Raw genomic sequence first — 18,174 nt, 5'->3', positions numbered from 1 at the left:
GGACACGGACAATGATGGGGAGAGGGATGGGATGGGGTGGAACGGGTCATTGGTGAGAAAAAGGGACATCTGTAATATTTTAAACAAAAATAAAATTAAAAAGAAAATAAAAATTAAAAAGCTGGAAAATGTAATGCACCTGATAATGGAGCAGAGAGGCTATATATCAAAATAGCTGCCAGCATTAACTAGTATTAATATAATGAATTAAACATAAATGTATTGAACAACCTAATCAAATTTCAGTTTGTCAGAATTTCAATAAAAACCTTGATGCAACTAAAGGAAAAAAAAAGATGATGTGGTAGATGTACACTATGGAATACTACTCAGCCATAAGAAAGGATGAAACATTACCATTTTCAACAATATGGATGGACCTTGAGAATATTACGCTAAATAAAAAAAGCTAAGAACCACATGATTTCACTCATTGTGGGATATAAAACTGAAACTTGTGCACACAAACAGCAGTGTGGTGGTTGCCAGAGGGAATGGGGTGGGGGGATGGAAGGTCTTAACACATGGTGACAAAAGATATGATTTTGGATGGTGGGCACACAGAGCAATACACAGATCTTGTAACATAGAAACCTAAACCCGAAACCTATATATTCATGTTAACCACTGTCACCCCAATAAATTTAATGATAAATAAATAAATAACTGCCAAAACTTGGAAGCAATCAAGATATCCTTCAGTATTTAAATGGATAAACTGTGATATACTCAGATAACATTATTATTCAGTGCTAAAAGAAACGAACTGTTAATTCATGAAAAGACATGAAGGACATTTAAATACATATTTCTAAGTGAAAGAACCCAATGTGAAAAGGCTATATACTGTATGATTTCAACTATATGACATTCTAGAAAATGCAAAACTATTAAGATAATAAAAAGATAGTGGTTGCCAGAGGTTGGGGGAAGTCAGAGGAATTTTAGGACCATAAAATTACTCTGTACATTACTACAATAGTGGATACGTCATTATATATTTGTCCAAACCCATAGGATGTACACCACCAAGAATGAACCCTAATATAAACTAAGGACTTTAGGTAATGATGTGGCAGTGTAGGTTCATCAACAGTAACTAATGTACCACTCTGGCCCTGGCTGGTTTGTTCAGTGGTTAGAGCGTAGGCCTGCGGACTGAAGGGTGTCAGGTTTGATTCCAGCCAAGGGCATGACCTCGGTTGCAGGCTCTATCCCTGGCCCCAGTTGGGGCGTGTGCTGGAGGCAACCAATCCATGTGCCTCTCTCATATCCATGTTTCTCAATCAATCAATCCCCTTGCCCCCCACTCTCTCTGAAATGCAATGGAAAATATCCTCGGGTGAAGATAAAAACAACAACATATTACCATTCTGGTAAGGAAAGCTGATAATGGTGGAAGCTATGCATGAGTAGACGCATTGCACATATGGAAAAACCTTATACCTACCACTCCATTTTGCTGTAACCCTAAAATTGCTCCCAAAAAATAAGGCCTATTTTGAAATAAACAGTAAGTCATTTACTATGAAAATCCCAATAGGGTTTATTGTATAAATTGACAAGCAGATCCTTAAATTTATATAAAAATACAAAGGACCTAAAATAATCAAAACTGTTCTAAAGCTGAACAAAGTTGTACAACTTACAATTTGAAAACTTACAACAAACTCACAATAATCAAGACAGCAGTACTGGTACTTAGATAGAAAAACAGTTAAATGAAATAGAATAAATAGTTTAGAATAAACAAATATCACGAACGTAGTCAATTGATTTGCAACAAAGGTACTAAGGCAATCCAATGTGTTTTCATCAAATGGCACTGGGTCAATTGGATATCCTTATGCAAAAAAAAATGCCCAAAACAAACAAAAATTAGGTAACAGTAGACATAGGCCAAAATGTAACAGCAAAATCTGAAAAACTTCTAGAAAAAAAAAGAGAGGAAAAAAACTGAGTTTAGGTCAAACAAAGATTTCTTAGACTTTAACAAACACCAAACCCCAATCCTCAAAAACAATCAAACAGAAAGTAATAAATTGAAATTGGAATATAATAAACAAAATAAACTGATGAACAAAGTGGATCCAGAGACACAGAAGCTTGGAACAAACTGAGGGATCTCAGAGGGAAGGTGGGGACCGGGGTGTGGGTGGGGAGAGATTAATCAGGGAACTTGTATGTTTATGGGCATGGCCCATGGACATTGGTGTGGGGAGGGCCTGGGGGTGGGATGGATGTGGGGTGGAGGGAATCAGTGGGGTTAAAAGGGGGACATCGGTAATGGTCTCAACAGTTAAGATAAAGAAACGTTAAAATAAATAAATAAATAAATAAATAGAATTTTATCAAAATTTAAAATGTTTGTTTAAAATGTTTCAAAAGACACTATAAAGAAAAGGAAAAGCCATAGACCAAAAGAAAATATATACAAATCATATATCTGATTAAAAAAAGTATCCAAAACATAAATTCTTACAACTTAAGAAGACAAACAATACAATTAAAAATGGAAAAAAGTTTTGAATAGACATTTCAACAAAGAACGTATAGGGATGCCTAATAAGCACATGAAAAGGTCCTCAACAGCACCAGTCACTATAAATTCGTAAGTGATGGAGAGGATGTGGAAAGTGTATGTTGTGGCCCTTTCCTCGAAGTTAAATATATACTTATCAGACAGAATAAAATTATACTCCTGGGTATCTACAAGAAAATAAAAATATGAAAACACATGCCTCACATAAAAATTTGTATGTGAATCCTGACCACCATTATTCGTGGTCCCTAAACTAAACTAAAACAATAAAAAAGTTCAAATTTTTCACAATTTTCATAAATAGCTAGACAAAATCTATCATCACAGAATGAAAAACAATTTAGCAGTTTTTAAAATGGGCATGCTACATGTGCTAAAAAATGGATACACCTCAGAAACATTATGCTAAAATGACAGAAGCCAAAAACAAGAGACTACTTTTAAATATCTGAAATATCTGAAAGTACACAGAGAGCAGAGCAGATTAACTGCAAAACGGCATGAAGGAACTTTTTCAGGGAATGAAAGTCTTCTAAAACTGTACTGCACCAATGTATATACATTTACCAAACTTAAGATGGGTGAATTTTATGGTATGTAAATTATACTCCAATAAAGCAACTAGATAAAGGGCATTTACTAAAAATTTAGAGCTATGATTATACTTGGTGAAAAAAGGAATGCTTCCAACTTACCCATCCCAACTCCCCCTTTAGACTGAGGACAAGTAAAGGATGTCTGCTCTCACTAGGTCTCTTCAACATTGTACTGTAGGTTCTTCCCAGTTCAATAATGCGGGAAAACAAGAGGTGGGGGTAGGGGGTGAGGGCATTCAGAGAAGGATTTTTTTAAAAGCAAAAGTGTCTATTCACAGATGACATAGAAAATCCTACAGAACTGGTACTAACACATTAATTTAGTGGATATAAGATAAACAAATGCAATACCTCAACACTGAAAACTACAAAACACTGCTGAGAAAAATTAAAGACCTAAATAAAAAGAGTGATACCCCTTTTTCATGGTTCAAGAGTCAACTGTTAAGAAAGACATCAGTATTCCCCAAATTGGTATACAGATTCAGTGCATTCCCAATAAAAATCCTGAGCTTTTTTAAAATTAACAAACTGACTCCAAAATTTATATGGAACTGCAGAGCCTATAATAACCAAAACAATTTGGCAAAGTTGGAGGACGTACACTATCCTATTTTTTGATTCATTATAAACTAGTCATCAGGATAATGTGGTACTGCCACCAGATAGAAAAATAAATTAATGAAAATAGGTAAAGATTTGGGAAATACATGGTCAATTAAAGGTCAAGAAAGATGGGAAAGTAATTCAGAGAAAGCAAAGTTAGGTCAACAGATGCTGGAACTGAATATGCATAGATAAAAAGACAAAATTATATCCATATATTATACCATGTGAAAAAAACTAGCTCAAAATAAATAACAGACTTAAATAGTGTGGACCAAAAAGGTGCTCTGTAATAAACCTGATCTAAAGTAACCTCACAGGGTGATATGATCATAAATTCCTAACTGGGCAGGTCATGGTGGATGGTCATCCCCAGGCCTATAAAGAGGTTTGTGGTAGGCAGACAGACACGAGCAGAGCAAGGGCATTGGGACAGATACAGAAAGTCACCAGGGAGGAAATTCCTGGGTGCCTAGCAAAGGACAATTGTAGGGTGGTACGTCCTTGGCCAGGGTAACCTTTCCTCCCCTTGCATATCACTGGTCATGCGGTTTGTACCCCTTGACCTTTCCTACCTAGAGATAACATCTAAGCCTCAGCTGTATTTCAGCTCCAGGTCCAGAAAAGCAGCAAAACCAGACACACACCTCCATACCTCAGGACCAGCTGCACTGAATAATGACCTCCTGCCCTGGAGCCAACCAATCAGTCGAGACCCAAACCCTGAAAGGACACACCTGGAAAGTTGATGAATATTCTATTAAGATCTGCCCCTGGGATCTCCCCTAAAATCTCCACCCCTAAAAGCCTTAGGACTGAGGACCCGGTGCACTCTTCTAACAATGAGCACTCCTGGGCCTTTCCATTACTTCTCCCCCTCCCCGCAGGGATTTTCCTGGCTTCTAAGCTCCAAGGGCCCTTCCTTTGCCTCTATAACTTGTTTCCTAAGCCCATTTCTTCCATGAATTACTTCTTCTACCTCTGTGATTTTATAAATAAATGTTCTCTTACAGTTTGAGTCTTTCTTGGCTCTGAATTGTTTTTTAGCCAGAACTCAAGTACTCAGGCTGCTGAACCCAGGCACTGGTTTAACACTTGGTGCCATGCATCCCCCCACCAAATATTCTCGCTGCCTCCAACAGGTTTATCTTTGCAGCAAGCAAGCCCTATCCATTGTTCTTTACAATTAGGTTAACACACCTTTGACATCCCTCTTTTTCAGACCCCTCAGAAGTATACCCACTTCAAGAGAGCAGAAAATCTAGTTATCCTGTAATACAATCATTGAGATTTCCCTGCCTTGCTTTCACCCAATTCATGTAATCTTCCTTCATTCCCTCCTTAATTCCAAGTGTATAAAAGAAACTAAAAACTGTCATTCTGGGAAGCATTTCTCTCAGTCTGTTGAGATCTTGCTTCTAGGTATGTCCTCTGGCTCAAAAAAACTCATAAAATTTTTCTACTGATTTTAGATGTTCTTACATTGACACTATAAAACTTCCAGAAAAAATTATAGCAAAAAATTCTATGTGACTTGGGTTAATAAAAGATTTCTTACATACAACAACAAAATCACAGCCCATTAAAGAAAAAAACCCTGGTAAACTGAACTTCAAAATTTCAACTCTTCAAATAACTGACAAACGGAAAACACAAACTAAAGAAGGAGAAAATATTTGCAGGTCACACGTCCGTTAAAGGACTGTATATAGAATACATAAGGAACTTCTGAAACGCAAAAATAAGAAATTAAACAACTCCCCCACACCTCCAACAAATATTTCAAAGATTCAAAGATATACAAGTGACAAACATATGAAAAGATGATTACCATTATTAGTCTTTAGGGAAATGCAAATTTAAACCACCATCATCAGATACTACTACATACCAATTAGTATATGTAACTTAAAAAGACTGACCTTACCAAGTGTTGGTAAGGATCTGATGCGGAACAACTGGAACTCTCAGACAGTGCTGATGGGAATGTGAAATGGCACAACTTTGGAAAAGAGTATGGCACTTTCTTAAAGGTTAAAACATTCATTTATTACATAACCTAGCCATACCTAGGTATATATCCAAATTAAATGACAGTATACTGTCCACCTTAAGACATAATCCAGACATTCCATTCATATGTATTTACTCTAGAGAAATGAAAGTATATGTCCATATGAAGACGTATACACAAATGTTCATAGCAACACTACTCAAAAATAGTCAAAAACAAAAGACAACCCAAATGCCCATCAGTAGTTGAGTGCTAAACAAATGGTGTATTCATACAAGAGAACACTGTCATAAAAAGGAAAATATTGATAGACATAACAATATAAGCCTCAAAATAATTTTACTGTGTGAGAAGCCAGAAAAAAAAGTACTGTATGCTTCCCCTTATGTGTAAAATTCTAGAAAATGCCAACTAATTTACAGTGAAAAAACAAAATAAAAAAATCAGTGATCTCTGTGGAGGAAATTAGGAAGGATGAGAGAAAAGGTTGGCTTACAAAGGGGCATAATGACATTTTTTGATGTGATGGATATGTTCCATATTTTTAACACCATGGTGGTTTTATGGGTATATATATATTTGCCAAACTTATCAGATTGTATACTTTAAATATGTGTTTACTTTATATCAATTATACCTAAATAAAGTTATTTAAAAAAAGATAGGTCCAAGATGGCAGAAGAGTAGGTGAGAGCTACACTCACCTCCTCCCAGGACCAACTTGGAATTACAATTAAAATATAAAGCAATCAACCTGAATAACCAACCAACTGAAGACTAGCTGAAGAGAAGTCTTATAAGCAAGGATTTACAGAAGAAGCCACATCAAGACTGATAAAAAGGGAGGTGATGCAAAAAGGGCTGGACCTGCTCCTGTGGGTGGAGGTTGAGACTCTGGAGGGTATCTCAAAGGTTCCCTTTGAGGAGCGTGGGGTTTCAACCCCACACCAGGCTTCCGAGCCAAGAGCACCAGAGCTGGGAAGATGCACTCACATAACATCTGGCTGTGAAAATAAGAGGGGATTCTGTGTGCTAGGGAGACACAAAAGTTGGCTAGAGACACAGGTGCCCTCTTAAAGGGCCAGCACACAAAATCTCATTCATAGCCACTCACCCTGGTGGTTTTATGGGTATATATATATTTGCCAAACTTATCAGATTGTATACTTTAAATATGTGTTTACTTTATATCAATTATACCTAAATAAAGTTATTTAAAAAAAGACAGGCTCCAGTGGCGGGAGGGACAACTGGACTCTGTGCAAGGACAGTCTGAGGTTTGTGGTTCTGGGGAAAGAGCTGGGGGGACAGCTGCCAGGATCCACTGTGCTGAATCACTTTACTGCAGAGCAGACACCATCTTTCTTGGGTGGAGCCTGAACCAGGGGAAATGCAATAGCCTAACTCTCTGAACTCCCTGTCACCCCACCCTGCAGAGCTCATAACCTGCTTAGGAGTCAGCTGCCTAGACCAAGGTGTAAAGGTCTGGGCAGATTCAGGGGGTGTCAGTGACTTTTTGTGGGGTTGGGGGGGCATTTCCCCCAATTTTCCCTGGACCTGACAGGTGCCTCCCTCTCATAGGGGATAAGCTACCCCACTCTCCAGGCTCCCAGCAGCCCCAGCCTCTCAACTCTTAGTGGCTTTACCCTGCAGAGGTATGGGCAGAATCCGGAAAGACTGAGTTGTGTAGCTCTGGAACCAAGACATACCCCCCACCTTACTCCAAGTCTGAGTAGCACCTCTTGCTCTCCTGACTGTCAGAGGCCCTGCCCTTCTGAGATCCAGCTCCTGGCAGACTTTGGGACAGATTTGAGTCATGCAGATCTAGGATGGGAAAAACTGTTTCCATGCATGCCCAACCAGAGCAGAGTCTTCCCTTCACATGGCTAAATCATGGTCTGTTAGAACCTGATAAACTCTGCTGGCCTCACCCTGACAACTCCCTGACACCCTGCCCCACCACAAAGGCAAGTAAGCACCCAGCGGGTGGCAAGGAGACTTGGCATACCTGGGGACATTTGCTGAATGGCCTCAGAACCAGTGATGGCACCAAGTTTGAACCTGTATCCATCTGGTGAACACCACTTGTCACTACCTGGTGACTCACTGAGAACCTATCTCATGCAACTCCAGTACTGCCAGAGGCTCTTTCAGTGACTGAGCCTAACAGACAGGCAGGAAGATAAAGGCAGAAGGAAGCAGATCTCAGGATTCCTTGGATCTTTTGCTGACTTGCCCCTAGGCCTGGTGCTAATTAAAGCCAACCTTGATGACGGCGTGGTCCTTCCTCCACACACCCAGGCCCAGCAGAGGCAGCCACAAACTGTGGATCATTCTGTAGCTTCAACTGGGTTGCCCAGGGCCAGTCACAGGCAGTGCTTGACAATGACTGGCATCAGTGTCCCCCCTAAGAGGCCCCAGAACCAACACACTCAGTGACCAGCTTTAGACAACATCAAAGCAGGATACAATTAGGTTCACAAGCAACATATCCAAAGGGAGATCACAGCAGGCACCAGACCCTGCTGAGGCAAATTCCACTCTGTGTGGTTGGCATCTGCACAGCAGCTTGTATACTGTGGTCAGGTTGATTCTCACAGTTAGCCAGCCTGAAGACTGAACCCACACACAAACAGGCCAATAGCAATCAAGACTCAATTACAACAGGAGGGCCCACAAAATCCACACAAGGGTAATTCCTGAAGCACCCAGTGTAAGGAGACTGTGCCAAGGGGTTCCACTGGACAGCTACTATATAAGGCCACTCTACCAAGACTGGTAGGCATACCAGATCTACCTAATACAGAGAAATAAACACAAAGAGGCCACTAAAATAGGGAGACAAAGAAACGACCCAAATGAAAGAACAAGAGAAATCTCCAGAAATAGAGCTAAATAAAATGAAGGCAAGCAATTTACCAGATATAGAGTTCAAAAGAATGGTTATAAGGATGCTCAAGGAACTTAGTAAAAAAAAGTACTAGGAACTTAGTGAAAACTACAAGAAACTTAGTAAGAACTACAACATGAAAAAGAACATAGAAACCATAAAAAGAACCAGACAGCAATGACGAATACAGTATTTGAAATACACTATAAGAAATAAACAGGTTAGATGAAGCAGAAGAAAAAATTAGAAATTTGGGAGACAAGGCAGCAGAAAATACCCAGAGCAGGAAAAAAAATAATTTAAAAAAACGAGAATAGTTTAATGGTCATTTGGGAAGCACATGAAGTGAACCAACATCCGTATCATAGGGATGCCAGAAGGAGAAGAGAGATCAAGGGATCAAGAACCTATTTGAAGAAATGATGACTGAAAACATCATTAACCTGGTAAAGGAAAAGGACATACAAGTCCAGGAAGCACACAGTCCCAAACAAGATGAACCCAAAGAGGCCCACAGCAAGAAACATCAAAATTAAAATGGGCAAAGTTTAAAGACAAAGAGAATCTTAAAAGTAGCAAGAAAAAGACAGTTACCTACAAGGGAGCTCCCATAAGACTGTCATTTGATTTCTCTACAGAAACATTTCGGGCCAGGAGGACTGGCATGAAATATTCTAAGTGATAAAGAGCAACAACCTACAAGCAAGACTTTAGCCGGCAAGACTATCATTTAAAATTGAAGGAGAAATAAAGAGCTTCTCAGACAAGAAAAAGCTAAAGGAGTTTGTTACTTTCAAACCAGTATTACAAGAAATGTTACATGGCCTGTTTTAAGAAGGGAAAAAAACAGAGGAACATAGTTACAAGAATAAAATGGTAATAAATACGTACCTACCAATAATCACTTTAAGTGTCGATGGCTTAAATGCTTCAATCAAAAGACATAGGGTCGCTGAATGGATAAGAAAACAAGACCCACATATACGCTGTCTACAAGAGGTCAACATCAGAATGAAAGATACAAACAGACTAAAGTAAAGAGATGGAAAAAGGTATTTCATGAAAATGGAAGAGAAAAAATCTGAAAAACACACAAAGACATAAAGGCTAAATAACATGTTACTAAACAATGAATGGGTTAACAAATCAAGGAAGACATCAAAAGATGCCTTGAAACAAATGAAAATGAGAACACAACAACCCAAAATCTATGGGACGCAGCAAAAGCAGTCCTAAGAAGGAAATTCATAGCATTACAGGCCTAACTCAAGAAACAAGAAAAATCTCAATCAATCTAAGTTTACACTTAAATGAACTAGAAAAAGAACTACAAACAAAGCCCAAAGTGAGAAGGAAATAATAAACATCAGAGCAGAAATAAACTTGAGTCTAAAAACAATGCAAAAGATCAATGAAACCAAGTCCTTTGAAAAGATAAATGAGACTGACAAACCTTTAACCAGACTCATCAAGAAAAAAAGAGAGGACCCAAATAAATAAAATCAGAAATAAAGAGGAGAGGTAACTGACTCCACAGAAACACAAGGGATTATAAGAAAGAATTACGAACAACTATATGGCAATGAATTAGACAATCTGGACTAAATAGATACATTCCTAGACTATTATCTGTAAGTAGGCTATCCATTTTTGTGGATTACCCCTAGAGATTTGAGCTGCTGCACTGTTTTCCTCAAAATCCCCTAGCAATATAATATATTGTCTCTCTTTTTTAATAGTCATTTTATATTCATCCTCTATGGGATGGCAGAAATTAAACCAAACAAATCTAAAAGAAAAAAAGATAGTTAAGAAAATAAAAATGCAAGCCAAATAATGACATGAAATGTGTGCAATATCTGTCCTGTCAAGTTGCATCATTAATGTATTAAAGATCTCTGCAAAATAATAAAGAAAAAACTCAAGTTTGAAACAGGCAAAAAGAAAACTTAAACAGATACTTCACAAAGAATACAGAGGAAGCAATGGCGAATAAACACAAGGAAAAGTGATCAATATCATTATTCATCAGGAAAATAAGAATTAAAACCACTTCATAGTGACTAGAATAGCTAAACAGTCTGACACCACCACATGTTGTTGACTACATAGAAACAGAACTCTTATACATTGCTGGCGGGCATCTAAAATAGTACAACCACTGTGGAACACAGTTTAGCAATTTCTCATAAATAGTTTCTCTATTAAACTTCAAGATACATTATTGAAGGGGTTCAGAATGAGTTTCCAAAATGTGCCACTTTTGCATGTGAATTATTCTGAGCTGAAGAAAATTGAGATCCAGCAGACTCAATAAAATTTTACCTCTTCCTTAATTACTAAAAGAATTTAGATAGGGTGCCTGGCCCAGAAAAAGATCTATTACTAGAAATAACTTTTTATCTGAATAATTTATCTGTATGGTAGGACAAACATCTAATTACTAAACATCTGTCTGTATTATCCTGTGAATTACTCTTCTCTCCTTTGAAGTCACAGGCCCCTATCCCATTCCTTAGCTCAGGTAGCATATACACTTCAACTGCCCTTTGTGGGGCCCCTGTACATATGTAATTAAATTTGTTTTTTCCTCATAATCTGTCTTATATTACTTTGATTATTAAACCAGCCAAAGAACCTAGAAGGTAGAAGGAAATTTTCCCCTCCCTTACATTATAAAGCTACAGTGTAGTACTCAAGCAAAGATAGACAAAATCTAATAGAATAGGAGCCCAGAAACAGGCACATAAATATATGGTTGATTTATAAAAATGGCGATATTGAGTGAAAGTCGGAAAAGAACATGTAGAAATCCATATGAAAAACCTTGCAACATTATATCATACTCAAAATTCAATTCTAAGTAAACTAAAGATCTAGATGTTGAAGGAAAACAGGAAAAGTTCTAGAAAGTAATAAAGGAAAATATCCTCAGGTACAGAAATATTTAAGCAAAGAAGACACAAAGGAAAAGACTAAACAGCTGTATATTAAAGAACCTGTGTTCATGAGAATAAATAATACAAGGCAGAGAGTGGGATAAAGATATATGTAGCAAAAAATAACCAATCAAGGATTCTCATTCAGAATATATACAAAGAATTACAGCATCTCAACAAAAAACAATGCATTAGAAAAATGGAGAACTTTAAGAAGCATTTTACAAAAGAGGTTAATCAAATATTCACTCATCAGCAACGAATAATATGCAAATCAAAATTATGAGACATATATTCTCCACAGAGTAACTGAAATTAAGCCGTCAAAAATATTAAAAATACAAAGATGACATTACTATGTGTTGGTGAGGATGTGAAACAAAAGGAATTCGCATGCACTGCTGGTGGGTATGTGAACTGGTACATATCCACGTTGGGACACAACTTGCAAATGAACAATTAAAGCTGAATATCGGCACATCCTATAAGCCAACAATTCTCTCTTAGGTATACTGTACAGAAATGTATGCACATGTGGATCAAATGTACAAGAATATTCATAGCTACTTTACTTATAATAGCCCTCAACACAAACAATAAAATGATAATCAATAAGAATGAATTAACTAGACCTACCTACCACAACACAGATGAATCTCATACACACAGCACTGGGCCAAAGAAGCCATACACAAAAGAATACTGTATGATTATATTCATATTAAGTTCAAAAGTAAACAAAACCAAACTAAAATGTTAGGTGTGCATATCCTAAGGCTAAAAATCTACAGATAGTCAAGACTAATCAAAATATAGGAAAGTGATGGTCTTTGGGGAGGAGAGATGATTTGAGAAAAGACATGAAGGCTGCTTCCACAATGCTGACAATATTAATTTCTCGATCTCAGTAGTGACTAGGCAAACATTCAACTTACAGTAACTCACAGTAACTCATTAACATGTACATTTAGCCCGGCCGGGCGTGGCTCAGCGGTTGAGCGTCAACCTTGGATCCAGGCGATCAGGGTTTGATTCCTGGTCAGGGCACATGCCCGGGTTGAGGGCTCGATCAATGACTCTCTCATCATTGATGTTTCTATCTCTCTCTCTCTCTCCCTCTCCCTTCCTCTCTCTGAAATCAATAAAGATATATTAAAAAAAAAAAACATGTACATTTAGGTTATCTGCACTTTACCCACATACTTCAAAATAAATAAACAAGTTGAAACCACAGAGCAATGTTGCTATATGAGTCAGAAATAGAAAAAATAAGTATATGTACTGGATTTTGTTCGCATATGTATTAGACTAGAAAGACATGCAAAAAATATTAATAAAAATGGTTAGTTATCTATGCAAATTAGTTTAATGGTGTGGGTGACAATAAAAGTGGGAATAATACTTCTTAAAATACTTGTTACACTTTTTTGACTTTTGAATAGTACAAATTTATTACTTTGTCAAAAGAATTCTGTCTTTAGAAAATGGACAATGCTATTTAAAGGTGAAAACCCTTCTGTACCCCAATGACTAGCAGAATGCCTGACACATACAGGCACCTCAATAAATGTCTTCTAAATGAATTAATGCCTCAGTGCTTGAGAAATTCAACTGAAATGCTGGTTCCCTCCTTCTTTGCATACCTAATCCTGCTTACCTGTAGAATCCACTGCCAAAACTGCCTCCCCCCGAAAGTTTTTCTTTCAAAGTCACACAACACATAGGCTCTTTTTATTTTTTTAAAAATATATCATTACTGATTTCAGAGAGAGGGAGGGAGAGACAGAGTTGAAACAACAATGATGAAAGCGTCGTCATTGATCGGCTGCCTCCTGCAAGCCCAACTGGGGACTGAGCACCAGTGCCCTGACCAGGACTCAAATCGCAATCTCCTGAACCACACCTAGCCAGACACACAGGCACTTTTTAAACAAAGCAGTCATCCAAATCCAAGGTAAGGCCGTGTGTTTTTCTCTCAATGCCCATGTCTTATATAGAGATGACAATCAATGCTTATTTCCTGCATAAATACATGTGTTCAATTTTATTTAAAAAGCACACGTAATGCTATCCTTATTTTCTTGAACTAAATGAGATTTTACTGTGACAACTAAAAAATGAACGCAAATCTGGAAAAAGACTAAATTCATTTCAAAAGAAAGATATTTAAATTTCAGTCTTGATTTATTACATTACTTTTGTCCTTTGCTTATAGTAAATTGTAAAATCTATATTACTGGTTTAAATTACATATAAAATTTCATTATAAAATAAAGGGGTGTATTTAGATGCTTTATTAAAATATATGCAAACTAGAGTTTAGGAGATAAGCCCCATAAAAATTCAAGGGCCTGACCCATCAGCAAAGTTTCTGAGAGTTCCATAATTTGGGGCATGACAGGCTATCTCCTCCAAGTTGATTAGGTACCATCACCACAAAAAGAGAGACACAATACTTGGTTATTAATTTATTTTTTGAGAAGTATTATATTTTGAGCATGCTACTTTGACCGATCTTTAGAGTTGCCCACAAAACTGCCTGCAGTTTAAAATGCAGTATAAGTCACTGTACCACTGGGCTTTATGATTCAGCGGTAACTTTAGTGTCCATGGCAAATAGGGATGCTCTATGGAGCTTCTCACAAGCACTAACATGTCAATAACAGTGCAGTCCTAATGCCTTCTAAAATAACTATAGCAGGTCCTCAAATAACATAATTTCATTCAGCATCATTTCATTATAACGCTGATGAGGAAAAGAAATAACTGATTCCTGGCAGGAGCCAGTGTGTGTGTGGAGTTTGCATGTTTTCCCCAGGTACTCCAGCTTCCTTCCATATCCCAAAAATGTGCATGTATATTAGATTAGTTAGCACGTCTATACTGCTCCAGCCTGAGTGTGTGTGATGGAAGGGTGGGTTTCCGCCTAGTTTCCTGAGCTACCAGGATAGGCTCTGGTCACCTATGACCCTGAACTGATATAAGTGGGTTAGAAAATAATTATCGTATTTATTTTCATTAATCTTTCTTTTTTCTTTTTTAATCCTCATCTGAGGGTGTTTTTTCCATTACTTTTCAGAGAGAGTGGAAGGGAGAGAGTGTGTAAGGGGGAGAGAGGTAAAGAGAGAGGAGGGGGAAAGAGAGAAACATTGATGTGAGAGAGACACATTGATTGGTTGCCTTCTGCACATGCTCCAGCAGGGGCAGGAGATTGAGCCTGCAACCAAGATAGGTGCCCTTGGCCAGAATCGAACCTAGGTCCCTTCAGTCCAAGGGTGGACGCTCTAACCACTGAGCAAACCGGCTAGGGCAATCTTTCTTAAACGTATGTATTGCTCACATATATGCCAATGTTTAATATTAGAAGTGATCTGGGTCTTTATTTAGAGTGAAATTTTTGTGACCAGAAATATGCCAGAAAAACTTAATTCTTGTTTATATCAATCAGCCTATGGTAAAACTGGTTTTGTTATAAGTTGTTTCACTTAAAGTCAGTTTCCAAAAACCTATCTACAACATTAAGTGAGTACTTACTATATTCTCCTTTTGAGAAGCAACTTCTGGCTTGACACTGGGCTTTAGGAGAGAATGAATGCTTAATCATGCATGAGGTATTTTACCCAGGTCTAGAATAACTTGCATGAGCAAGTGACTCAGACTCATTCAACACCAACTCCTGTTGCACTGCCCTCTTCCTCAACCTGTGCCTGTGTCCACCTGAGGAGTTCCTTGTGACCAGTTGACTAAGGAAGAAAAAACTTGAGCCTGTTTTACAGATGTGTCTGCACATGCTGGTACCACTCAAAAGTGGACAGCCCCACTCAGAGGTAACCCCGAATGAAGGTGGTGAAGGAAAATCCTCCTAGGGAACAGAACTTAAAGCAGTACATCAGGCTGTCCATTTTGTCTAAATTGCAAGATGGTCAAAGTTATGGATCTAAACAGATTCATGGGCAATTACTAATGGTTTAGTTGAACGGTCAGGGAATTTGAAGGAACAGGATTAGAAGACTAGTAACAAAGAAGTCTAGGAAGAGGTATGTAGAAGCTCTTTCAGCATGGGCTTTGAAGGTATCTGTGCCCACATATGAATGCCCAAAGGGTATCCATTGTAGAGGTGGCCTTTAATAATCAGGTAAACAAAATGACATGCTCTTTGGGTGTCAATCAAGCTCTTTCCCCAGACACCCCACTGCTTGTTCAAAGAGTCTATGAATGAAGTGGCCATAGTGGCCAAGGTGGAGAATGCATAGCCTCAATGCTACTGCTACTGCTGGGTACCTACTCTGCCAATAGCAGCGACCAACACTGAGTCTCTGATATGGCACCATTCCTTAAATAACCAAGACCTACTAAGTAATTTTACAAATTTTTTTTGTAAAAACAGTCAACAATGTTTTATTCTAACTAGTCAAGAAACAAAGACTTCATTTAACCAAAGGCCAATGATGGAGTGTTTCATGACTCAAGATATGACTTTAAAAATGGCATTAAAACTAAGGTGTCCCATATTATCTACCGAATAAACTGTACCTTGATATTTAAAATTTAATACATTAATTTAGCTGTAATAAAAGTCTTACTTTTTTAAATACAAAAAATCTCAACATTATTGGGAAAATGTCACTAAAAATTACATTTTTATGTCATCAAACTATAATTTGAGGGCCTACAATCTTAAGAATTGCTGTCAGAACAAATTCACCAAGAATAATACAATAGACCTTCTTGATAATTAACAATTACTTATTAACAGTCAGGGACTGTTCTACGAGTTTTACTATATATCAACTCATTTCCTCAAAACTGGCCTATGAAATAAATTCTATTGTTGTCCTCATTTTACAAATGGAGAAACTGAGGCACAAAGGGATTAAGTAAGTTGCCCAAGAAGTAGCAGAGCACAGACATGAACTCAGGCAATCTGGCCCTAGCGTGTCAACTTCTATAAATTTCTGTTGAGAGCTTTGAGTAGTAGCTTGCCAAAATCTCTTAAGACTCTTAAGCAGGTACTATTATTATCCTCATTTTAGTGAAGAAATGAAAATTTGTCTAAAGTCAGACCACTAATAAGTGATAAAATCAGGATTATATCTAGTTTGCCTTTCTCTAAAAACCAATTTCATAACTATTAACATATAGTGCCTCTCTCTACAACCATTAATAGCAACAAATCTAGAGACCATCTGATAAATCATATCAAACTTCAAATAAAACTAAAGATCAAACAGGAGTAAGATATATGTCATGGTGTAAGCTTAAAGATTACAGAAATATGAAATATCAGTTGATTTCTGCCAAGTATTTCCAATTACCAACAAGCAAAGGCATTTATAAAATGTATCCCCTACTGAGAGAAAATACACATCCTATGTAAAGTAGTTTAACATAAGAGATAAATAAATAGATATAATGTTAACTTTGCCTGCCACATGTACTAAGCAGCAAATGTAAACATACCTGCAAGGAGGCAAGACCATGGAGTCTTTCATAAGCACAGATCCAGAAAGCAGGATGTACCAACATCTGGCAATAGTTTCTGAACTGTTTAAATAAATAAGGAAATAAATGAGTAAATAAATACATACATTCACATGTATATGGATTCAATACATAATACACAACATGAAATGTATTCTAATATTGAAAATCATTACAAATTGAGACCATGTTCACATGTGAAAAACTATAATCACTATCTTAAGATAAACTTCAGAAGAACATTTTTATTAGCTTTATCTTATTAATTACATCAAGTTCACGTTATTTTTTTGTATTAGATCATCACATCTGATGAAGACTAATTTAAATATTGTACTATATCTGTGTATTAGAAATTCTAGTTCTGATAACTTTTATGTATACTGAAGACAATATTCTTTGGAATTCATAAATTTATCAATGTTTCATCTTTACTTTCAACTAAATTTGGATAATAATCTACTTATTTCTTTTCGATGTTATTTTGAAAGATATAAAAATTTCTACTCAATCTCACATTTTATATGTTTGAGGAATAAAATAAAAGAATATCAGATGACTTAAGTCCATCAGCATTTTAGTTGTTAAATCTCCAGTAAAAATCCAGAATCTTGTTAGATGTTAGTTTATAATCTAATCTTTCTCTCAAATATCTTTACTTACCATACCTAAAGCTTCAATCAATTTTAATATGGAGATTCTAATATCTATAAAACAAATCTTTACTCTGAGCTGAAGAACTTTATGTGTGTGTGTGTGTACATATATCTATATCTATTTATCTATCTATCTATATATATATATGGCTGTTTACCTGACATGTCATCTTGTATATCTAACAGAAAACTCAAACTCAAGTTCGAAATCTACCTATCATTTTCTTCAAGCTTGGATCTTTTCTAGTATTCTATGTCCTCAATATAGTACTATCATCCATCCAGAAACACAGGACTCCAAACCATTCTACACAGCACCCAGGATAAGCTTTCTGGGTCAATCCTAATTGCTTACCAAGAGAAAGAAAAATTGTCAACTTTCAGTGGGTACTTTAAAGTACTTTATATTCCTTCCTTTCTTCACCCAGAGAAGATGCAAATGCCTACAAA

The 18,174-nt window shown here is 37.0% G+C and overlaps 1 protein-coding gene across 6 annotated transcripts in view; it reads right to left on the bottom strand.

Moving 5' to 3' along the window:
- The window catches only part of RAPGEF6 (Rap guanine nucleotide exchange factor 6), a 186,207-nt gene that overhangs the window by 141,672 nt on the left and 26,361 nt on the right, over nucleotides 1–18,174 (bottom strand). For all 6 annotated transcript variants that reach the window (XM_087816409.1, XM_087816407.1, XM_016197093.2 and 3 more), the window contains one exon: nucleotides 17,048–17,131. In XM_087816409.1, coding sequence (XP_087672535.1) covers nucleotides 17,048–17,131 — 84 coding nt within the window. The remainder of the gene's footprint in view (nucleotides 1–17,047; nucleotides 17,132–18,174) is intronic.

Source organism: Miniopterus natalensis, chromosome 4 (genome assembly GCF_054644295.1).
Source record: "Miniopterus natalensis isolate mMinNat1 chromosome 4, mMinNat1.hap1, whole genome shotgun sequence".
Lineage (NCBI taxonomy): Eukaryota > Metazoa > Chordata > Mammalia > Chiroptera > Miniopteridae > Miniopterus > Miniopterus natalensis.
The sequence above is the reverse complement of the archived record's forward strand: the minus strand, read 5'-3'. Positions and strand labels throughout refer to the sequence as shown.